The sequence below is a fragment of the Tachypleus tridentatus genome, chromosome 12 (genome assembly GCF_004210375.1).
Source record: "Tachypleus tridentatus isolate NWPU-2018 chromosome 12, ASM421037v1, whole genome shotgun sequence".
Classification (NCBI taxonomy): Eukaryota; Metazoa; Arthropoda; class Merostomata; order Xiphosura; family Limulidae; genus Tachypleus; species Tachypleus tridentatus.
The window spans coordinates 117,697,920-117,721,154 of record NC_134836.1 but is presented as its reverse complement, the minus strand read 5'-3'; the positions used below and the strand labels follow the sequence as shown (position 1 = coordinate 117,721,154).

Sequence of the window (23,235 nt, the reverse complement as noted above, 5' to 3'; positions counted from 1 at the left end):
ATGAACTATTTTGTCTTATCATAATTAAAATATTATAAATTCCTACTGTTCTTTAGCTGATATGTGCGACATACACACATGTACACAGAAGTACATAAGTAAAGTATCGGTTTACTCTATAGCACTTAATCTCAAGTTGTGAAATCATATTTACCAAAGAATATTTTATCTATCAATTCTCTATACTGGAATAATTCGATACTCCAGTTCAGTAAACGAAACGAGTTCCTTATAAAACTTTAATTCCTAACTTAGTGAAGCGAATTAATCGTTAGAGGTATTATTTTGGAATATTTAAGTTTTGAAACACCTCCAAGGAACGTAAAATATGTTGAAATTCACACGAACAACTTAGTTAATTCAACTTGTTATACCTCATAAATATGGTAGACTTCACTGCCCTCTTCAGGCCAGTAGCGATGACACATAGCAACGCCGTTTTCCATCAGTCGAGTAACCATGACAATGACGACACTTCCTTGCTCCCAGACCATCTGTAATAACCAGTTAATGGTTACTAACCTACTCGAACTAATGGATACATAATGAACTACCTACTATTTATACAGTACAGTTGCTTAATTGAAATAACTCCAGTGTGTAAAGGAATAGATTCTAAAGATTTAGCATCCAGCGGAGCCATTAAGCGTTAAGTGTGCTCTCATCCTTGTTTGCTTAAGGATATGAATATCCTTGAATAAAAACAACCACCTGAAGCCGACTTTCATCATGAGAGTTTGTTTGCTTTAGCTGAAGCAAAGTTTTAACCCATCATTAAAGCCTACAAACTGGATGACGCTTGCTTCTTTCGAGTGACGAGCAGCGGTGTTACAGTCCTGCTAACACTCAAGTTTGGTTAAAGATCAAATGGTGTCTCCACGTCATGGAGAGTGAGCAGTTTCTACTCGCATAGAGAATGTAAAATAATACTAGCAAACAATAAACATCAGTCTCTTCTGACGTGGCCGACAGTGGACAAACGTATGTGTTTTTTTTTTTTTACAGCAAAGCCACATCAGACTACTTGCTCATTTTAGCGTTGTAAATCCGTAGACGTACTGCTGTACTAGCGGTAGACGGACAAAAGTATGAATATTATAAATCGTATTTACTAATACTTCGTTAGTTTCTCTTTATAAATATTACACAAAACCACCAATGACTAGCTATATCTTATTATTAGGACGAGTTAACACAACTGCCGCTGTTGGTGTTACTTATTGTTAGGCACAAAGCTCCACAAAGGGCAATCTGTGCTCTGCCCACCACGGGTATCGAAACCCAGCTTTTAGCAGTACAAGTACGCAGATATACCACTGTGGCACTTGAGGGATACACGATTACTTGTAAAGGCAGATATTTTTGTACATGGAGCAGTATATACGAATGTAATACTGTTCCCATAAGCAATTCTGATGTTTAAGACTTAGTCGAAATACGACAGATAACGCCTTCTCTTTATTTGTAACTAGTTTGCCAGAAAAAATTGACTAGACAAAATTTACGTTACTAGATATATTATTTTCACAGTGAAAGCTCCACAGAATAAATAGATCTATCCGATACTTAAAGAACATAATGAGCAGTCGTATGTGGCGCCACCTATCCATAAATTGGCAAACTAAACATTGTACGTCAGCGTTTTTTTCAAATTTTCTCTTCCGAATCCCTTTAATAAATACGATTTCTTGTGTTCCTGTTTTTTTTTCTTACTAAATATGACTCACGTGCATTCGTTAAAATGTCCTTTATATGTGTTTCAGTAAATGTTTATTATTTTATTAATAAATTATATTAAATCGCTTAATTTTGATATATTGATCCTATTTTAATCACTCCCAAGAGATCAATTCAGCCCTCCGGGGGGTACCCCACACTTTGGAGAACGTTGCGCAACGTTATGGTTAACTTATTACCCATTGCAATATTCTGATGTCACGATTTGTTAGTCCTCTGATGAATGAGTGGTAAGATGGCGGAATTATAATGCTGAAAACCAGGTTTCAATAATAGACATGAGTACCACACAGATAATTCATTGGGTAGCTCTGGGGTTGAAAAGGGCGAGCACGTTCTTTGAAGTAATTCGAACTCGTGACCCGTAACTCACGAGTCGTGTACCCTAACTACAAGGCCATGCCAGGTACGACGTTTATAAGACCACGCTAATTATAATGAATTTGAACCGAAAATATGAAAAACTAATTCACAAGTGTTTGGTGTAATAGCAGGTGAGTGGATTTACCTAATACTGGCTGGTAGATGACAGGACAGTCCCTTATTTTCAACTGTTTCAATTTTTTGACTACGGCTGCTTTGAAAGCGCGCGGAATGTTTTGCTAGCCGTACACCATGTACCCTACACTCGAATTCAATTGTCAGAGGCTAACCGTACCATATATGACGGATCAACAGTCAACGGATTGAGGTAAACATATAAAAAAAACTTACATGAAAAATTCTATTAAAACGTTAGAAACAACACAAATAAAGAGATGACCTACTTCTGTATAGTTAAATAAATATCACAAACCTGCCAAAAATCAGCTGCCGTGTGTGGAAGAGGTCCTTGGGTCGCTATGTAAGCCGGATTTCGTGGATCGTGGTCGGTCTATTGGAGAGAATGAAAAAAACATGAGCCCCATCTTATGAGGACAAACGTAGAAGAAAACGTACAGTTGATATGAACAGTTGGAGAAACACTTCAGCACTAATGAAGAATGGTTAATTTTATCATGTTGCTTATAGAGGTCGCCTGTTCTGTTCCATAACTGATAAAATCACTGAGATATAGTTCCTTATTATGATAGTGGAAGACATGTGAAATGGAATATTATATACAGATTTACAACTGCTCTTACAAGTCATGCCCATATTTACATCTTCAGATGTGTATGTTTATTTAACTTAGCCCTCTAGCCCCCCTCCAATCTCCACCCAGCCTTTCCACATTTACTTTCTAACTTATAACCTTAGATAGTAAATCACACCTACCACGGTATACTGTCATGGCTGCCAGGCGTAAAGAAGTTACGGTTTATTCTTTATGAATTTGTATCATTCAGTGTTTTGTATAACAATGTTACGTTTCATACTCTATATTAAATACTGAAGATCAATACATGAGGTTTCTAAAGATGTACTTACATTTCATGTGAACCACAGAAACGTTTCAATGAGCCCTAATTTATGGGTAAACTTCTTGTTCACATACGAACCCGGCGCCTGGGGACAAATGCACTCCCTCCTCACTACTTTCCGAAGATATTACAACTCTTAACTTTAATTGAAAGCAAGTCCAAATCACGAAATAAAGTGATTCATCCACAGCTGATTTTACAGAACATCGAACTTTTTTACAAAAGTTGATTTCTGTCACTAAAATCTGCCGAATCTATCACGTCTTCAACTTCAAATTACAGCCTAAGATGTTTCATTTCATAAAGACGTATTCGCTTCCAACAGTTAAATACTTCCATTCGTCTTACCCTTTCTTGACATGTGACGTCCCAAAATCCAACCAATCAGGTTAAACTTAGTCTAATCATTTTAGAACTACAGCTTCATACAAATATATATATATATTTTTTTTTAAATACGAAAGCTGTACTGTGTCGTCGGTTTACTTAGAACCTTATTATTTAAACGTTCGATAGTCTTAAGACTAGTCTAGAAATTGGTTTGGTTTGTTTTTGAATTTGCTAGTCATCACCACCCACTGCCAGCTCTTGGGATACTATTTTACCAACGAATAGTGGGATTGATCGTCACTTTATAACGCCCCCACGGCTGAGAGGGCGAGCATGTTTGGTTTGACAGGGATTAGAATCCGCAACCCTCAGATTACGAGTCGAGGGCCTTAACCACCCGGCGATGCCAGGCCGAGTCTAGAGATTAATTCGACCGACATTGGACTGTGTAGGTGTTGATGGTCGATCGTTTCGTGTTCCCTATTGGTTAATTAACATTGGTGTAATGCAAGTATCTTAGTTTTATTACAGCTCCTCGTGACGGTTTTACTCCAGTAAGTTTAACGAGCTGCATACAGACTGTCAGGAATATACAAGGACTAAATGAAGGTATAAAACGTAAAGTTATTAGCACTAGAACAGCAACCGTAACTCAGTTAGCATGGTCTTGGATTGATTAAAACCAGAAACTGTGACAACGTGGAGTTTTAACGCCGACAAAGTAAAACCTGGATTTAACAGACTTACCGTTGTACCTTTATTTTAGTGCCAACACTTGTTTCTGTGTAGTTTTCTTTTTTGTGACGTATACTGTTCACTATACATTGCGCACGTCCCACCTGTTTTCGAAATTTGTAAGACGTTTCTGAGTGTAAAATATTTTTTTTTAATTCTAGATATTTACGTAATTGATATATAAAAGCCGATGCCCTGAGAGAAAGAGATAATGTTATTGGACAGCTACAGTCAGTACGTTATAGGTCCAGGAAGCTATAATTGTAGTTAATGTCTATTTAACGAAAACTACATTTGACCAGAAACGTCCAGGCCGTGAAAGTGGGTTTTCTGGGGGTATTCCCGTTTTCCCCCACACCTAAATCTCTGGCATTGGACCTGTAGATCGCAGCTGAGGCAACATTCTTGCATAGTCCTGAAAAGAGCCGTTTAAGCCAACTTCAAGTCAATCTTAAGTCAATGTTTAGTAATCGCCAGCCGCCAGGTTATTCTAACCACGGACTCTGGCCTGGCTCCCTTCCCTTTATGTCGCCCTCGTCCAGGTCTCCCTCCACACGCGTCACTTTCATATCCACCATCTCACTTCTTCACCTTAAATAAGTTAAAACAAAATAAAGGCAAACTCCACGTAAAGTTCAATAATCTTTCACGAGAGGGAACGAAGAGGAACCACAACGTTCTTAACTACTCCTATTAGAGAGATAATTCTTCAGATTTATCTTTCTCTAAACCAAACCCCTGCGAAGTTCGTTTGCGTTTTTTTTGTTTTTTACCAGAAAGGTTCTAGATTTCAAACATAACAAACCGTTTAACTTCAGTGAATTACTTCGGACTTTATTGTTTCTACGAGGACATTAAACATCTTCTTCGGTAAGCGTGGACTTCTAACCAGTGTGAGACCAGCAAAGAAAGACGTTGTTAGCTCGATCAAGGTGCAACAACACCAACTCAGAAATTTGCTCGGTGTGAAATTGGATCGTTGATAAAATATTTAGTTTTAGACCGGATGTAAGTTTCCATGCAGTTTGTAAAACTCTTGTATATTAATCATCATTTCCAATAACTATTAGTGATAACTGTTATCACAAATTGTATTGTTTTTGTTTATATATATGGAAATATATTTGTGTTAAAAAATTGTGTATCAGTCTTGTTGGCAAATAACATAGATTTAATATACAAACATTTAATTAACTAATTCGCTCAAATTCAAATCTCCGGTTATTTGAGATAGTAGCACGTGACGTACATAACGTAACAAATCGGAGACTCGTTCAAAATAAATGACACGTAACATAGATCAACTTAAGTTCAGAAGACAGATTTCCGGATTTTGTTACTTCCTCAAGTCCTGTTTGAAGCCTGAACATCGTTTTTAGTGGTACAGAGTAAGTCCTGTTAGTGGTATAAAGTAAGTCCCGTTAGTGGTATAAAGAAAGTCCCGTTAGTGGTATAAAGTAAGTCCTGTTAGTGGTATAAAGAAAGTCCTGTTAGTGGTATAAAGAAAGTCATGTTAGTGGTATAAAGTATGTCATGTTAGTGGTATAAAGTAAGTCCCGTTAGTGGTATAAAGAAAGTCCTGTTAGTGGTATAAAGTATAGTCCTGTTAGTGGTATAAAGTAAGTCCGTTAGTGGTATATAGTCCTGTTAGTGGTATAAAGTAAGTCCCGTTAGTGGTATAAAGAAAGTCCCGTTAGTGGTATAAAGAAAATCCCGTTAGTGGTATAAAGTAAGTCCTGTTAGTGGTATAAAGTAAGTCCGTCAGTGGTATAAAGTAAGTCCTGTTAGTGGTATAAAGTAAGTCCCGTTAGTGGTATAAAAAAGTCCGTTAGTGGTATAAAGAAAGTCCCGTTAGTGGTATAAAGAAAGTCCCGTTAGTGGTATAAAGTAAGTCCCGTTAGTGGTATAAAGTAAGTCCTGTTAGTGGTATAAAGTAAGTCCTGTTAGTGGTATAAAGAAAGTCATGTTAGTGGTATAAAGTAAGTCATGTTAGTGGAATAAAGTAAGTCCCGTTAGTGGTATAAAGTCCCGTTAGTGGTATAAAGTAAGTCCCGTTAGTGGTATAAAGTAAGTCCCGTCAGTGGTATAAAGTAAGTCCCGTTAGTGGTATAAAGTAAGTCCCGTCAGTGGTATAAAGTAAGTCCTGTTAGTGGTATAAAGTAAGTCCCGTCAGTGGTATAAAGTAAGTCCTGTTAGTGGTATAAAGTAAGTCCTGTTAGTGGTATAAAGTAAGTCCCGTTAGTGGTATAAAGAAAGTCCTGTTAGTGGTATAAAGAAAGTCCCGTTAGTGGTATATAGTCCTGTTAGTGGTATAAAGTAAGTCCCGTTAGTGGTATATAGTCCTGTTAGTGGTATAAAGTAAGTCCCGTTAGTGGTATAAAGAAAGTCCCGTTAGTGGTATAAAGTAAGTCCCGTTAGTGGTATAAAGAAAATCCCGTTAGTGGTATAAAGTAAGTCCTGTTAGTGGTATAAAGTAAGTCCTGTTAGTGGTATAAAGTAAGTCCCGTCAGTGGTATAAAGTAAGTCCTGTTAGTGGTATAAAGTAAGTCCGTTAGTGGTATAAGTCCGTTAGTGGTATAAAGAAAGTCCGTTAGTGGTATAAAGAAAGTCCGTTAGTGGTATAAAGTAAGTCCCGTTAGTGGTATAAAGTAAGTCCTGTTAGTGGTATAAAGTAAGTCCTGTTAGTGGTATAAAGAAAGTCATGTTAGTGGTATAAAGTAAGTCATGTTAGTGGAATAAAGTAAGTCCCGTTAGTGGTATAAAGTCCCGTTAGTGGTATAAAGTAAGTCCCGTTAGTGGTATAAAGTAAGTCCCGTTAGTGGTATAAAGTAAGTCCCGTTAGTGGTATAAAGTAAGTCCCGTCAGTGGTATAAAGTAAGTCCTGTTAGTGGTATAAAGTAAGTCCCGTTAGTGGTATAAAGTAAGTCCTGTTAGTGGTATAAAGTAAGTCCTGTTAGTGGTATAAAGTAAGTCCCGTTAGTGGTATAAAGTAAGTCCCGTTAGTGGTATAAAGTAAGTCCCGTTAGTGGTATAAAGTAAGTCCCGTTAGTGGTATAAAGTAAGTCCCGTTAGTGGTATAAAGTAAGTCCTGTTAGTGGTATAAAGAAAGTCCCGTTAGTGGTATAAAGAAAGTACCGTTAGTGGTATATAGTCCTGTTAGTGGTATAAAGTAAGTCCGTTAGTGGTATATAGTCCTGTTAGTGGTATAAAGTAAGTCCGTTAGTGGTATAAAGAAAGTCCCGTTAGTGGTATAAAGTAAGTCCCGTTAGTGGTATAAAGTAAGTCCCGTTAGTGGTATAAAGTAAGTCCTGTTAGTGGTATAAAGAAAGTCATGTTAGTGGTATAAAGTAAGTCATGTTAGTGGAATAAAGTAAGTCCCGTTAGTGGTATAAAGTAAGTCCCGTTAGTGGTATAAAGTAAGTCCCGTTAGTAGTATAAAGTAAGTCCCGTCAGTGGTATAAAGTAAGTCCTGTTAGTGGTATAAAGTAAGTCCCGTTAGTGGTATATAGTCCTGTTAGTGGTATAAAGTAAGTCCCGTTAGTGGTATATAGTCCCGTTAGTGGTATAAAGAAAGTCCCGTTAGTAATATAAAGTAAGTCCCGTTAGTGGTATAAAGTAAGTCCCGTTAGTGGTATAAAGTAAGTCCCGTTAGTGGTATAAAGTAAGTCCTGTTAGTGGTATAAAGTCCTGTTAGTGGTATAAAGTAAGTAAATTAGTTATTTATCATTTGTTCATTAAATTTACAGTTTTGTATTTTCAATGTTAGCGACTAAACTGACAAACACTTAAAGAGACACAGACAGATTTTCTACCGCGGTTATAACGACGAGAAGCGTGTTCAGCGACGTATCGCGGCTCGAACCTAGGACTTTACATTGAGCACACTGACCATTACACCAAATATAAAATAATTTAGAACGGTTTCCTATAAAGTGGAGTCATGTCGCATACTAGCAATGATTCTAGTCAATATTTAACCACCACGTAACAAAGTTCTAAAGTAATGTCGCATACTAGCAATGATTCTAGTCAATATTTAACCACCACGTAACAAAGTTCTAAAGTATTGTCGCATACTAGCAATGATTCTAGTCAATATTTAACCACCACGTAACAAAGTTCTAAAGTAATCTCGCATGCTAGCAATGATTCTAGTCAATATTTAACCACCACGTAACAAAGTTCTAAAGTAATGTCGCATAATAGCAATGATTCTAGTCAATATTTAACCACCACGTAACAAAGTTCTAAAGTATTGTCGCATACTAGCAATGATTCTAGTCAATATTTAACCACCACGTAACAAAGTTCTAAAGAATATTTAACCACCGTATTACAACGTTCTAGTTAATATTTAACCACCACATAAATTTCTAGTCATTATTTAACCACCACATAACAAAGCTCTAGTCAATATTTAACCACCACATCACAACGTTTTAGTCAATATTTAACCACCACATAACACATTTCTAGTCAATATTTAACGACTACATAACAATGTTCTAATCAATATTTAACGACTACATAACAATGTTCTAGTCAATATTTAACGACTACATAACAATGTTCTAGTCAATATTTAACCACCACATAAATTTCTAGTCATTATTTAACCACCACATAACAAAGTTCTAGTCAATATTAAACCACCACATAACAAACTTCTAGTCAACATTTAACCACTACATCACAATGTTCTAGTCATTATTTAACTACCAAATAAATTTCTAGTTAACATTTAACCACCACGTAAAAAGTTCTAGTCAACATTTAACCATCACATAATAAACTTCTAGTCAGCATTTAACCGTCACATAACAAACTTCTAGTCAACATTTAACCACCACATAACAAATGTCTAGTCAACATTTAACCATCACATGACAAAGTACTCAAAAGCTACTCGAGAGAGAAGAATTGTCTAATGATCAAGTGGATCATGGATGTAACATAATGAAACTACAGCACATTTCAGTTTTTTAATAGTACGTATTACTGGAACACGTAACGAACGTAAACCTGATCATAATGTACAAGTAATCACATGTAAACCTTTTGGGGAATGACATCTTTCTTGAAAATTGTGAATTATTTAAAAGTTGTATCTACTCACTTCAGTTTCACGTTTCTACTGTATTAACACGTGCTCATATTCATCAAATGTTGTTGTTTACATGAGCAGATAAGTTGGAAACTTACAATGGTACTGGCATTGATGTAGTCTGAGCCACAGATGTTCGAAAAGTCATTCAGGACCACTCGAGAATGGTCGTCTATAAATGAAGTTAAGTTTTGGTTATAATTCCACAATATTATAAGCAAACACAATACATACAATAATTGAATAAACCTATGTGGAATATTTAAGTTAAATATTATTTTGTCACATCTGTTATACAACTGACACACCTTAAAATATGGAATTTTGCTCGTATCAATGTGAAAACTGTTAACATTACATATGAATATGTTAATAAAGGATTTTAAATAAACCTACAAAGGTTGTTTCTTATACTTCAAAATATATTAACTGGTTTTTGAAAATACTATAGACAAGATTACTCAATAATTAATGCTGCGAAATAAGTCCTTGTTTACTGTGTTGAAAACAAATTTTAATTGTCAAGTTTAAGGCTCTCTAGAGTACACATCAAGGTACCAATTATAAACTGTTTGTAATCTTGTTCATTGTAACAATATTTCATTTATAATAATCACACCTAGGGTTTATAGGGTAGTATCTACAGCGACTGGTTAACAAACTTAAAACTTGTATGGCAGCACATATGGGTACCGATTTATAAACTGTTTATATCCTGAGTCTATCGTATCATGATGATTAATCTTACAGGGTAATAACTCCAGGTACTAATTTATAAACTGTTTATATCTTGAGTCTATCGTATCATGATGATTAATCTTACAGGGAAATAACTCCAGGTTCTAATTTATAAACTGTTTATATCCTGAGTCTATCGTATCATGATGATTAATCTTACAGGGTAATAACTCCAGGTACTAATTCATAAACTGTTTATATCTTGAGTCTATCGTATCATGATGATTAATCTTACAGGGTAATAACTCCAGGTACTAATTTATAAACTGTTTATATCTTGAGTCTATCGTATCATGATGATTAATCTTACAGGGTAATAACTCCAGGTACTAATTTATAAACTGTTTATATCCTGAGTCTATCGTATCATGATGATTAATCTTACAGGGTAGTACATCTGGGTATCGGTTTTTCTTGATGTTCTGTGGTAGACTGGCAGCTGATGTCGAGCATGGTTCAGCTTCATATGCACAGAGGGCTTCCCACTCCCGGTCAAGTCGGTCCTTGTTCTTCAGGTGGTCCTCCATGTAGGACTACAATTAAAATAATTACCCATTAATTCAAAAAGCAGCATTTCTAGTTCCACTAATTCAACTTGCCCAAAACTAATATCGATGGAATATTTTTTTTATCTTCTTTACAATTTAAAAATCAAACCTTCATGAACATTGAGTAACTGAAAAAGTTGCCACCCTTTACACACCAATCAATGATATTAGTCAGTTGGAAATTTCACTGATAACTATAACAACAAATCTTTAAGGTGTCTAAGTTTGTTTTTGAATTTCGCGCAAAGCTACACGAGGGCTATCTGCGCTAGCCGTCCCTAATTCAGCAGTGTAAGCCTAAAGGGAAGGCAGCTAGTCATAACCACCTACCGCCAACTCTTGGGCTACTCTTTTACCAACGAATAGTGGGATTGACCGTCACATTATAACGCCCTCACGGCTGAAAGGGCGAGCATGTTTGTTGCGACGGGAATTCGAAGCCGCGACCCTCGGATTACGAGTCGAGGGCTTTAACCACCTGGCCATGCCGGCCCGAGTGTTTAAGTCAAGTAGTACTCCAAATTAAACATGGTTCTGATCTTTGAGGTGTTTGAGTCAAGTAATAAAACCAAAGATACTAAGTTCAAGTGTTACACCACCCCTCCCAAGTAATATTTTCATGTTTTGTGTGACAGTCACTCACCAAGACCTCGTTTCATGACCTTACACTTTCCAAGGTCACGTTATTCACGATAGCCATTCATCAAGATTCTCTCGTGCCAGTGCACTCACCAAGTTCAAATCGTCCACGATTTTGATTCACGAAAATCATGTTACATAATATTCACACATCATGTTTTGTACAACAGCCACTCACCAAGATCATGTGTCCAGTGGAAATGTCCATGTTTGACGTCACAGGTTCTTCGTTCCTGTAGGTAATAAAAGAACACAATGTTCTATACAGTATCTCCTACAAGCGCCAATAAAGTTTAAAACATATCACACACAATGTAGTGTTCCGCATAAAAACATATCAACTCTTTGATCAAGAAGCCTAGGCTTAGGTTGTTTGGTGTTTTTGTTGTTTCTTTGTCACGTAAATTTACAAACATTCACACGATTTTTTACCATTTTTTATCCTGAGTGAATTAATTCATCCTATTAAAATAGAGGAAAGTGTGCCCGTAGAGACGGACAAGTTTTTAAAGTAACTGTTAGTTTAATTCAGGTATTTTAAATCCAGTAAAAGCCTTCGCATTTTGACGCTCAATATTTCTTATTTGTTGTTTAAGTAATTTTTCATGAAAGCAAACGGGAAGTTAGAGAACGGAAAGAAATAAAAACAAAGATGGAACTTTCCATCTCTGTTTGTTTGTTTTAAAATTTCGCGCAAAGCTACACGAGGGCTATCTGTACTAACCGTCCCTAATTTTATAGTGTAAGACAAGAGGAAAGGCAGCTAGTCATGACCACCCACTGCCAATTCTTGGGCTACTCTTTTACCAACGAATGGTGGATTGACCGTCACATTATAATGCTCCCATACGACTGAAAGGGCGATTATATTTGGTGCAACGTGGATTCAAACCCGGCACCCTCAGATTACGAGTCAAGGACTCTAAGCACCTGGCCATTTCGGGCCTTCTATCTCTGTAACTGGTTGACAATGAGGTGATAAAGCTGGTTTGTTGTTAAATAAGTGCATACAAATGTCATCCTAACTGGTGGCAAAACGTATCAAAAGAGAAGTACAAGAATGGATTAATACGAAACTGTATAATTCCATATCTGTTTCTAAGAGCAACTTGTGCTATGCCCATCAAAGACCACACTAAAAACCCCCAAAGCTTGCTTCTAAGCCACAAAAGGGTCTTATACAGCTACACTGTTGACATTTAGGGTTAGAATAGCAGTTCCGTGGGACTGACGGAAAAAAAACAGAAAGAAATAGAGACCCATTATAGAACAATTTCACTCGCTTCGGTCTTAAAAGTTTCTGAGATAAACATCATTTCCACTGTTGGCTGGATGAAATTCTGTTTCTGTACCTCTGATATTCTGTCAAAATAATTGCAAAAAAAAAAAACGATATCAAAAGCCTGAAAACAGGGGATAAATTCTACCATCTAGCATTCAAACAGGATATATCAAAAGATGTCCTGTTCACAGAAATGTGTAATACCCAACACTCTTGTCATCAATATGTTCCGCCTCGACGCAAAATAAATTACAGTTTTCTGCGCCCCAAACTTCTTGAAAAATACATTCGCGATGAATTTATTTCAAACATAGGCAAACGAAACAGAGGAAGTGTAGGGCCAATGGATAACCTGATATTCAGAATTTTTGTTTACGTCAATACTTTTAATTCCCCAGTCTATTCGTTCATGGGTTTTTTTTTGTAAGGAATTAGAAGTTGTTGTGAAGGCGTAAACAGAGAAAAGATTAAAACTGAAAGCCTGACTTATTTAATCGAACCAGAGATTTCCGCAAGATCGTACGAGAAGTCGCCCCCTGGTGTTACATATTCACTTCAAAAAGGCTGGATAAATCAGTTTCAAATAGCAGAGCTGGTATGAGACGTCTGCTGTCATTTTGTCATTGTTTGTTTTGCTGTTTTTTTTTAATTTCGCGCAAAGCTACACGAGGGCTATCTACGCTAGCCGTCCCTAATTTAGCAGTATAAGACTAGAGGGAAGGCAGCTAGTCATCACCATCCATCGCCAACTCTTGGGCTGTTACCAATGAATAGTGGGATTGACCGTCACATTATAACGCTTCCACGGCTGAAAGGGCGAGCATATTTTGTGCGACGGGATTGGAACCCGCGACCCTCGGATTACGAGTCGAACGCCTCAACCCACCTGGTCATGCCGAGCCCATTCTGTCATTTAATGACAGGACAATGAGGGGAGGTAAAAACTCAACTAGGTATAAGCTTGACGCATGCGTTCTTGCTACTCCCAACGTTTTATCAGATAAGCACTGGGTTTAATTCTGCCTCTCCATATGTGAGGCAGACAAGGCAGGAGTATTTCAAGAATTGAGTTAACGACATGTAAAATTCAAACTTTTCATGCAAGTCTGTGTCGTGTTTGCTCTACATTTTTATGCTTGAAATGATATTTCTAAAGAGGATGAGGTCGTAAGATGGAGATGATTCGAACAGGCCTGTTTAGCCCGGTTGAAAAGCACCAGAACTCGTTCTGCTATTTGATTACAACAGTCATGTGACTATACAAAAAATAAAAAAAGAAAGCATGTTTGAGAGAGATAAAATGTAATGCTAAGTAGAAAATAGAATCCTTCCATTGCCGGTGAGCCATTTGGGAATTTTTCTCGGGTCTGGTCTCAAGACCAGTTTAAATCCCTTCAACGGTATGGATGGAACTTAATTCAGGCTTAAAGACTTTGCACTGAATACAACAAACGTGGGTCCACTGAGTCATGCTTCCATATTATTACTTCAGCTATTCAGCAACGTGTCAGTGTTAAACATTATCTTCTAACATAAGGCAAAGATGTACTTCTTTCAAACGAAACTCTTTTAGTAATACTATAACCTTGGTCGTTACACATGACGTTTCGAAACGCTTTCACTGTCTGATATCTTCAAAACAACACCACTATGACGTACTAGCTTTGATATGTGTTTGTCTGGACTCTCATCATCCGAGTTAATTTTTGCTGTCTTTACGAGATATCCTCTTAACGCTATGTCGTTAGGATTAGCTATTATTTTATACCTGATAGTTTTCTAACTATTTCGTTTTCACAGAGATCTTTATGTTTGTTTTGGAATTTCGCACAAAGCTACTCGAGAGCTATCTGTGCCGTCCCTAATTTAGCAGTGTAAGACTAGAGGGAAGGCAGCTAGTCATCACCACCCACCGCCAACTCTTGGGCTACTCTTTTACCAACGAATAGTGGGATTGACCGTCACATTATACGCCCCCACGGCTGGGAGGGAGCATGTTTAGCGCGACGCGGGCGCGAACCCGCGACCCTCGGATTACGAGCCGCACACCTTACGCGCTAGGCCATGCCATGCCCAGATCTTTATGAGGTATCTTCAGAAGGTTGAATATCATATAATGCCCAGATCTTAATTGTGACCCAGTATTTTAACAATATGGTACAATACCTAGGTCTTTATTGTTACCCAGTATTGTAACAAGGTTATATATGGTATGTTAATGTGGTATCATGTCCTGATACACACCATTTACTGTTATTTTCGTTGTTTAGTAACTAAATTCAAATAACTTATATCAGACTTCCAGGTAATAAATTGTTAACATTTATTTCTGAAGGTTTTTGTTTGTCTATATAGTTTCTTGAGTTAACGGGATATTTCGAATGCAAGTTTTTGAATAACAGCGTCTGATGGAATCGTTTGTTTTTCGACTGTGACGCACGTTTCTCTTCAAACGCTTGACGAACATTTCGAAACAAGCACGATTGGCACCACTGCCTAATACAGGTGTCGCTGCTGTATCTTGCACATAATCTACAAGATGTAGAAATAAGGTAATAGGCTTAACCAGAATACGTCCTGCTTCGGGAAACTGTTTGTAGAATATGAGTAGGCGCTCAGATATCCACATATACTCAAATTCATTTCTCCACAAAAAAAAAGAAAATTAGTTGCGAGTATAATAATAATAATAAGTTTCCAGTCTTCCCATAAGGCATATTAATTATTACCATTATAGACACGTTCTGAAACATGAAACTGAAGAACATTATTCCCGGTGGTCATAGTGGCGCCACCTACCATATGGCAAGTTCCAGCTTAAGACGAATTATAACATTTCAGATGGTACACAGAAATTCTCTCGATAAATGGAATCCGAGAGGAAAACGCTCGAAGACTAGAAACTCCGGAAATTTCTAAGCGGATAAGAGAGTCTTTAGTTACGATTATTTTCCGTCACCTGAAGCAATTCGACTTTTACAGAGAGCTCAGACGACATACGAAATGATATTACATTTTTAACACCATCATTGTTGTTCGTTGTTTCTAAATGAAGCACAAAGATACACAATCTGAGCTCTGCTTACCACGGATATCGAAACCTGGTTTCTAACACTGTCTGCTGACATTCTGCTGTGCCACTAGGAGGTGTGGGGGAGGTAATGCCATCATAAACCAGAAAATTGCATTTATAAACAATACCTCATGCAGTCCCTCCCATCAATTCAAAACAATGTAAGGGATTATTCGAAAACAATGGGATTTCGACACATGAGTCATCCACGTTTAATAACGAGTCAGAAAGTGCCCAGAAGTGGTTTATAAATTACAGGAAAATATATTTAAATGATATGTATATTTTGAGAACACACGCAATGCATCGAGAAGTTCGTATAAACAAAACAAAATATCTTAAAACGCCCTAATTTTGTACAACTGAAATTCATATGCAACGGACCAGGTCGACAAATAAAATGAGTAACTTCTGACATGTTTTGTGAATGGTGGAACGAAAGTAAAGTTGTTGTTTTTTTTAATTTCGCGCAAAGGTACTCGAGGTCTATCTGCGCTAGCCGTCCATAATCTTGCAGTGTAAGACTAGAAGGAAGGTAGCTTGTCATCACCACCCACCGCCAACTCTTGGGCTACTCTTTTATCAGTGAATAGTGGGGTTGACGGTCATAATATAACACGCCCACGGCTGAAAGGGCGAGCATGTTTGGTGTGACGGGGATTCGAACCCGCGAGACTCGAATTACGAGTCAAACGCCTTAACCCACCTGGCCATGCCGGGCCCAACGTGTAACTAACTAGAAGAGATTAATTATACCATCTTGACTTTCGACCACTGTTCTTATTTTTTGTCTTCGAAGACAGTAACAAGAAATGAAACAAAGGTAACAGTTAAAATAAATATAATCTAAACATTGTTTTCTATTGTAGGAATTACTAAATAAATAATAATATATACATGAAATACACCTGTTTAGTTGAATAGCCACATTATCATTCAACATGAAAGATGATTGGCTAAATGTTCCCGCTGTTTAAATCCTGCTTCCCAATGCTAATATTGAAAGAATTGTAATCTAAACATCACTAGCAAAGCATAATTTTGAATTTCCCGTTTAATTGGTATATACAAAGATATATAATCGGCTATCTCTATCGTTCTAAACACGGATATCGAAACCAGAGTTTCAGCATTATAAACAGACCTATGGCTTACTGCTGAGCCATCGGGGAACGAACATTTTGTGTAGAAGCGTTTAAAACAAAGCTTGCTTAACTACCAATAAACCGAAACCTACAAAAGATTGGTTTGGTTTGTTTTGAATTTCGCGCAAAGCTACACGAGGGCAATCTGCGCTCTACAATAGATTCTGAAACGAAATATAAATAGTTAACCCAATAAGCACAAGAAACTAAGGTATATCCAACACAAGAACAAAATCTCGATGCATTACTTGGACCACTTTGTTAGTTTAAACTGTTACTTTTAAGTGGGTTTCTTGCCAAATATTTTCTTAATATTAATTGAAAACCATGTTTGTCGATTTTTCAAGATTAATGCCACAAACAGCAGGCGTTATTATTAAATTATTACAATAACATATTATTTTATGCCACTAATATTTACTGCCACACCTTCACATGAATTTAAAACAGATATTTGAAACTAACCCTTTATTGCACGTTAGTTTTCATTAGTGCACTTCAAGCATCAGTTCTGCTCGACACTTCGAGCTGCTTGAAGTCGATAACGGCTTCAAACGTTTAACTTGAAAGTCTCGAGCGACTTGTATTAACCCTCACACGTGTTTTTGTTGCTTAATGAAATGTAAAAGGGTTTTGTAGACGAGTTTTCAAGACCTTTCCCGTTTCTCCTTGGGTTAGAGTAATCCATTCTTACTAGTGGTGAGTTCTGATCTTTCTTACTACAAATAAGGTAAGTTACACAGAGAAAGAACGGGAAGGTCTACTTGTAACTTGTTACTAATGAAGTAGGTTACACAGAGAAAGAAAGGGAAGGTCTACTTGTAACTTGTAACAAATAAAGTAAGATACACAGAGAAAGAAAGGGAAGGTCTACTTGTAACATGTTACAAATAAAGTAAGTTACACAGAGAAAGAAAGGGAAGGTCCACTTGTAACTTGTTACAAATAAAGTAAGTTACACAGAGAAAGAAAGGAAGGTCTACTTGTAACATGTTACAAATAAAGTAAGTTACACAGAGAAAGAAAGGGAAAATCTACTTGTAACTTGTTACAAATAAAGTAAGTTACACAGAGAAAGAATGGAAGGTCTACTTGTAACATGTTACAAATAAAGTAAGTTACACAGAGAAAGAAAGGGAAGGTCCACTTGTAACTTGTTACAAATAAAGTAAGTTACACAGAGAAAGAACGGGAAGGTCTACTTGTAACATGTTACAAATAAAGTAAGTTACACAGAGAAAGAAAGGGAAAATCTACTTGTAACTTGTTACAAATAAAAGTAAGTTACACAGAGAAAGAATGGAAGGTCTACTTGTAACATGTTACAAATAAAGTAAGTTACACAGAGAAAGAAAGGGAAGATCTACTTGTAACTTGTTACAAATGAAGTAAGTTACACAGAGAAAGAAAGGGAAGGTCTACTTGTAACATGTTACAAATAAAGTAAGTTACACAGAGAAAGAAAGGGAAGGTCTACTTGTAACATGTTACAAATGAAGTAGGTTACACAGAGAAAGAAAGGGAAGGTCTACTTGTAACATGTTACAAATAAAGTAAGTTACACAGAGAAAGAAAGGGAAAATCTACTTGTAACTTGTTACAAATAAAGTAAGTTACACAGAGAAAGAATGGAAGGTCCACTTGTAACATGTTACAAATAAAGTAAGTTACACAGAGAAAGAAAAGGAAGGTCCACTTGTAACTTGTTACAAATAAAGTAAGTTACACAGAGAAAGAAAGGAAAATCCACTTGTAACTTGTTACAAATAAAGTAAGTTACACAGAGAAAGAATGGAAGGTCTACTTGTAACATGTTACAAATAAAGTAAGTTACACAGAGAAAGAAAGGGAAGGTCCACTTGTAACTTGTTACAAATAAAGTAAGTTACACAGAGAAAGAACGGGAAGGTCTACTTGTAACATGTTACAAATAAAGTAAGTTACACAGAGAAAGAAAGGGAAAATCTACTTGTAACTTGTTACAAATAAAGTAAGTTACACAGAGAAAGAATGGAAGGTCTACTTGTAACATGTTACAAATAAAGTAAGTTACACAGAGAAAGAAAGGGAAGGTCCACTTGTAACTTGTTACAAATAAAGTAAGTTACACAGAGAAAGAAAGGGAAGGTCTACTTGTAACATGTTACAAATAAAGTAAGTTACACAGAGAAAGAAAGGGAAAATCTACTTGTAACTTGTTACAAATAAAGTAAGTTACACAGAGAAAGAATGGAAGGTCTACTTGTAACATGTTACAAATAAAGTAAGTTACACAGAGAAAGAAAGGGAAAATCTACTTGTAACTTGTTACAAATAAAGTAAGTTACACAGAGAAAGAATGGAAGGTCTACTTGTAACATGTTACAAATAAAGTAAGTTACACAGAGAAAGAAAGGGAAGATCTACTTGTAACTTGTTACAAATGAAGTAAGTTACACAGAGAAAGAAAGGGAAGGTCTACTTGTAACATGTTACAAATAAAGTAAGTTACACAGAGAAAGAACGGGAAGGTCTACTTGTAACATGTTACAAATGAAGTAGGTTACACAGAGAAAGAAAGGGAAGGTCTACTTGTAACTTGTTACAAATGAAGTAGGTTACACAGAGAAAGAAAGGGAAGGTCTACTTGTAACATGTTACAAATAAAATAAGTTACACAGAGAAAGAAAGGGAAGGTCCACTTGTAACTTGTTACAAATAAAGTAAGTTACACAGAGAAAGAACGGGAAGGTCTACTTGTAACATGTTACAAATAAAGTAAGTTACACAGAGAAAGAAAGGGAAAATCTACTTGTAACTTGTTACAAATAAAGTAAGTTACACAGAGAAAGAATGGAAGGTCTACTTGTAACTTGTTACAAATAAAATAAGTTACACAGAGAAAGAAAGGGAAGATCTACTTGTAACTTGTTACAAATAAAGTAAGTTACACACAGAAAGAAAGGGAAGGTCCACTTGTAACTTGTTACTAATAAAGTAAGTTACACACAGAAAGAACGGGAAGGTCCACTTGTAACTTGTTACTAATAAAGTAAGTTACACACAGAAAGAACGGGAAGGTCTACTTGTAACTTACTACAAATAACTTTAATCAAAAAGTTTTGACAAGGTATTTATCATCAAAACACAACTTAAACTTAAACAAGAAGGTCTCATCATATTTTAGTTGTTTTAGAAGATAATATAACGAAGTATACTATGTACAGTTCTCACCAGGAAGAAGTCGACGATCGACTGGAAGGGCTCGGTTGAGAAGCCTCACTTTGGGATAAACTGCTGATCCGTTTGGGTGACTGGGAAACAACGCCTGGTTCTGGCTTTTCGTTCGTCTTACTAGCCATTCGTTGTCGGCACAAGTCCTAACAGAAAGATAAATTTAAACAATTTTTTTTTTGTTTTGAATTTCGCGCAAAGCTACACGAGGGCTAGCCGTCCCTAATTTGGCAGTGCAAGACTAGAAGGAAGGCAGCTAGTTATCACCACCCACCGCTGACTCTTGGGCTATTCTTTTACCAACTAATAGTGGGATTAATCGTAACATTATAACGCCCAAACGACTGAAAGGATGAGCATCTTTGATGTGACGGGGATTCGAACCCGCGATTCTCGGATTGCGAGTCGAGTGCCTTAAGCACCTGGCCATGCCGGGGCCTCTTTGGTGCGGATGTCAATGTTGTATCCGGCAAATGTTAATGTTGGTAGGAATAACAGATATAACGTGCAAGTTCACTTGAATCAGAAATTCAAAATGGCCATGTCGAAAATGATATTACATTCTACTCGCACGTGAAAAGAATGAAATTTGAAATATTCAAATGTCACTTATTTAGGAACGGCGGAGTTCCATTTACGACCTACATAATTTAAAAATGATTGTAACAATACTACAATGTTAAAACACTTTAACCTACCTTAGTCCTCAATCCCCAACATAGCCAGTTGATCAGTTTTCGGAGACAAGACGCCATCATTAAACAAAGTATACAGAAAGAAAAAGAAACCACATAAAAATAATAGTGGTTTATAATAGAGAGAAAGAGAAAAACCAAACTCTAATGTTGGTTGTATGAACAAGTCCATGTGTTACATGTCCCAGACCGGAAACTCCACTCCTGACTTCCGGTAAAGCATGTATTGGATAGTGCACGAGGCTTAGTGTGTGTATAATGCGTCTTAAAGTACAAGAATCGTAGAAATCGGTCGAATTAAGGGTGCATTCTATTATATTCACTTGGCTTTAAATTAACAGAGACAAAACGTAACTTATTATAAGGTTGAGGTGTTCCTTATTTACTTTTGCTGCCTACCATATTTAACATGCAAACTGTGAATATAATACTATGAAATTTTTAAATTCCATGTAGGAATTATAAATAATTTTGTTGATTTCTTCTTATCTTAAGATATAAATTTTTACACGTACCCTAATTCATAACTGTACCCCACCATCAGCTTGAATCACTTTAGTGAAATTATAACTAGTGCCATAAATGTGTTACAGTTTAAAATGTGGCGTGCAATACTTGAGTTCTAAATTTTCCCAGGAATGTTTTATACGGGTTGAGAGACATCTAGTGGTGGAGTCAACGAATTTTTTTTTCTCTCTCTCTCACACACACGTACACATACACACACACACACATATTTATAAACAAGAAACGTCCTCTTACGTATTATAATTTATATATGTTTGTATTTAAAATAAATTGGATTTGAATAATAAACCTAAAAATACATACAACTAGAAATATGGATAAGGTACCTAATATTAAAACTAATTTATACATTCGGAATGTTGTCCTCCATTTTGTTTTATTTATTTATTACTGAGCATAAAGTTACCCATCAATTGTATGTGCTCTGCCAACCGCGAGACCAAAAACTCGAATTTTAACACGACGAATTCAAAGACTTGCCGCTTGGGGCGTTGTCCTAAATACGGTCACAGTGTTGTGAGTGATTTCTTGGTACATCTAACTTCAGAACTTTAGGGGTGGTCGGTATTATTAGAAATCTGTTGATAATAATTACAGTGAAAATACCACGAAACTACATATATTTTTCAAAACTTTGTTTTTCCCTTTTTACGCATTCGCTTTTCTTCTGTCATGGTGAAAGTTTAAATAACATGCCTAAAATCCTAAATAAGTTAGTTTACAATAACTGTATAAAACAAATAGTTCTAAATGTTAGTATTTTTCAACATGGATTGTCCACTTTTCGTGAATGGAACAGACACTGGTTTAACATTCCAATTTCGGTAGAGAACGTTATATATATATATACTTTTAAGGTAAGAAGTCATTTCATGTTTATAAATTTGTACGTGAGGAAAAGATAAAATCTACCACTAGGTGGCTCTCAACTTGTATAAAATATTCGTAGTAAAATTTATAATTCAGGTATTGCACATCACAATTTACGTTGTTAATACATTTTTGCACGAGTCAGAATAACTGCTGTAATTCACTCAACTAATGGTGGGGTACAGTTACGATTTCGTATCTGAAGACAATAATTCATAAAATTTGATGATGTTTGATTTTGAATTTCGCGCAAAGCTATTCGAGGGCTATCTGCGCTAGCCGTCCCTAATTTAGTAGTGCAAGACTAGAGAGAAGGCAGATATTCATCACCACCCACCGCCAACTCTTGGGCTACTTTTTTACCGAGGAGTATTGGGATTGACCGTCACATTATAACGCCCCCACGGCTAAAAGGACGAGCATGTTTGGTGCGACAGGGATTCGAACCCGCAACCCTCAGATTACGAGTCGAACGCCTTAACCCACCTGACCATGCCGGGCCACTGACGTAACTACTTCCGTTGAAATTGTTTGTAAAAATTAATATATTTTGTACTGAAGCGTTGAAACTACAAACAATATTCTCAGCTTGATAATTAACAAACCATTATTACTCCACGTACAGATAATCAATGTGTCCAGTAAGGAGAGACCGCGAGCTAAGTAACGAAACGCGATTGTTTTGCAATATATTCAATGTTTTCAGTGTTACACTATTACAAAGCACACAGGTCAGAATGTCGACATAAGTAACAACACAACTGTCAACACGTGGTTGTCGTATGACGACATTCGTATGATTTGTTTGATGAATTGTGTACTAGACGTCTTCGATTTTAAAGTGATAGACTAGAGGAAAGACAGCTTATCCAACACCACTCATCCCTGCTATTTTAACAACGAATACTGGGGCTGTCTATGTGGTTTAGAGTCCATTTTACCTCACCACATACACACACCAATATTACGATTGATCGTAACGTTATAACGCCCCAACGGCTGAAAGGTGATGAGGATTCGAACCCGCGACTTGCAGACTGTGAATCGAGCGCCCCCTAACCATCAAGCCGTGCCAAACTGTAATTTATTAAACAAAGATTGTATTTGCAACTTTTCGTCGCAGGAGGAAAAAAAAATTAATTTCTGCTTTACCCAATTGTAAACACACTTCGTACTATTGATCTGTTACACTCCG

The 23,235-nt window shown here is 36.6% G+C and overlaps 1 protein-coding gene across 1 annotated transcript in view; it reads right to left on the bottom strand.

Annotated features, from left to right (window-relative positions):
- Positions 1-23,235, bottom strand: part of LOC143234467 (receptor-type tyrosine-protein phosphatase N2-like) — a 562,455-nt gene that overhangs the window by 11,970 nt on the left and 527,250 nt on the right. Inside the window, exons 15-20 of the mRNA XM_076471857.1 lie at positions 19,948-20,093; positions 11,413-11,467; positions 10,433-10,580; positions 9,408-9,481; positions 2,534-2,611; positions 375-494 (exon numbers count right to left, since the gene is read on the bottom strand). Coding sequence (XP_076327972.1) covers positions 375-494; positions 2,534-2,611; positions 9,408-9,481; positions 10,433-10,580; positions 11,413-11,467; positions 19,948-20,093 — 621 coding nt within the window. The remainder of the gene's footprint in view (positions 1-374; positions 495-2,533; positions 2,612-9,407; positions 9,482-10,432; positions 10,581-11,412; positions 11,468-19,947; positions 20,094-23,235) is intronic.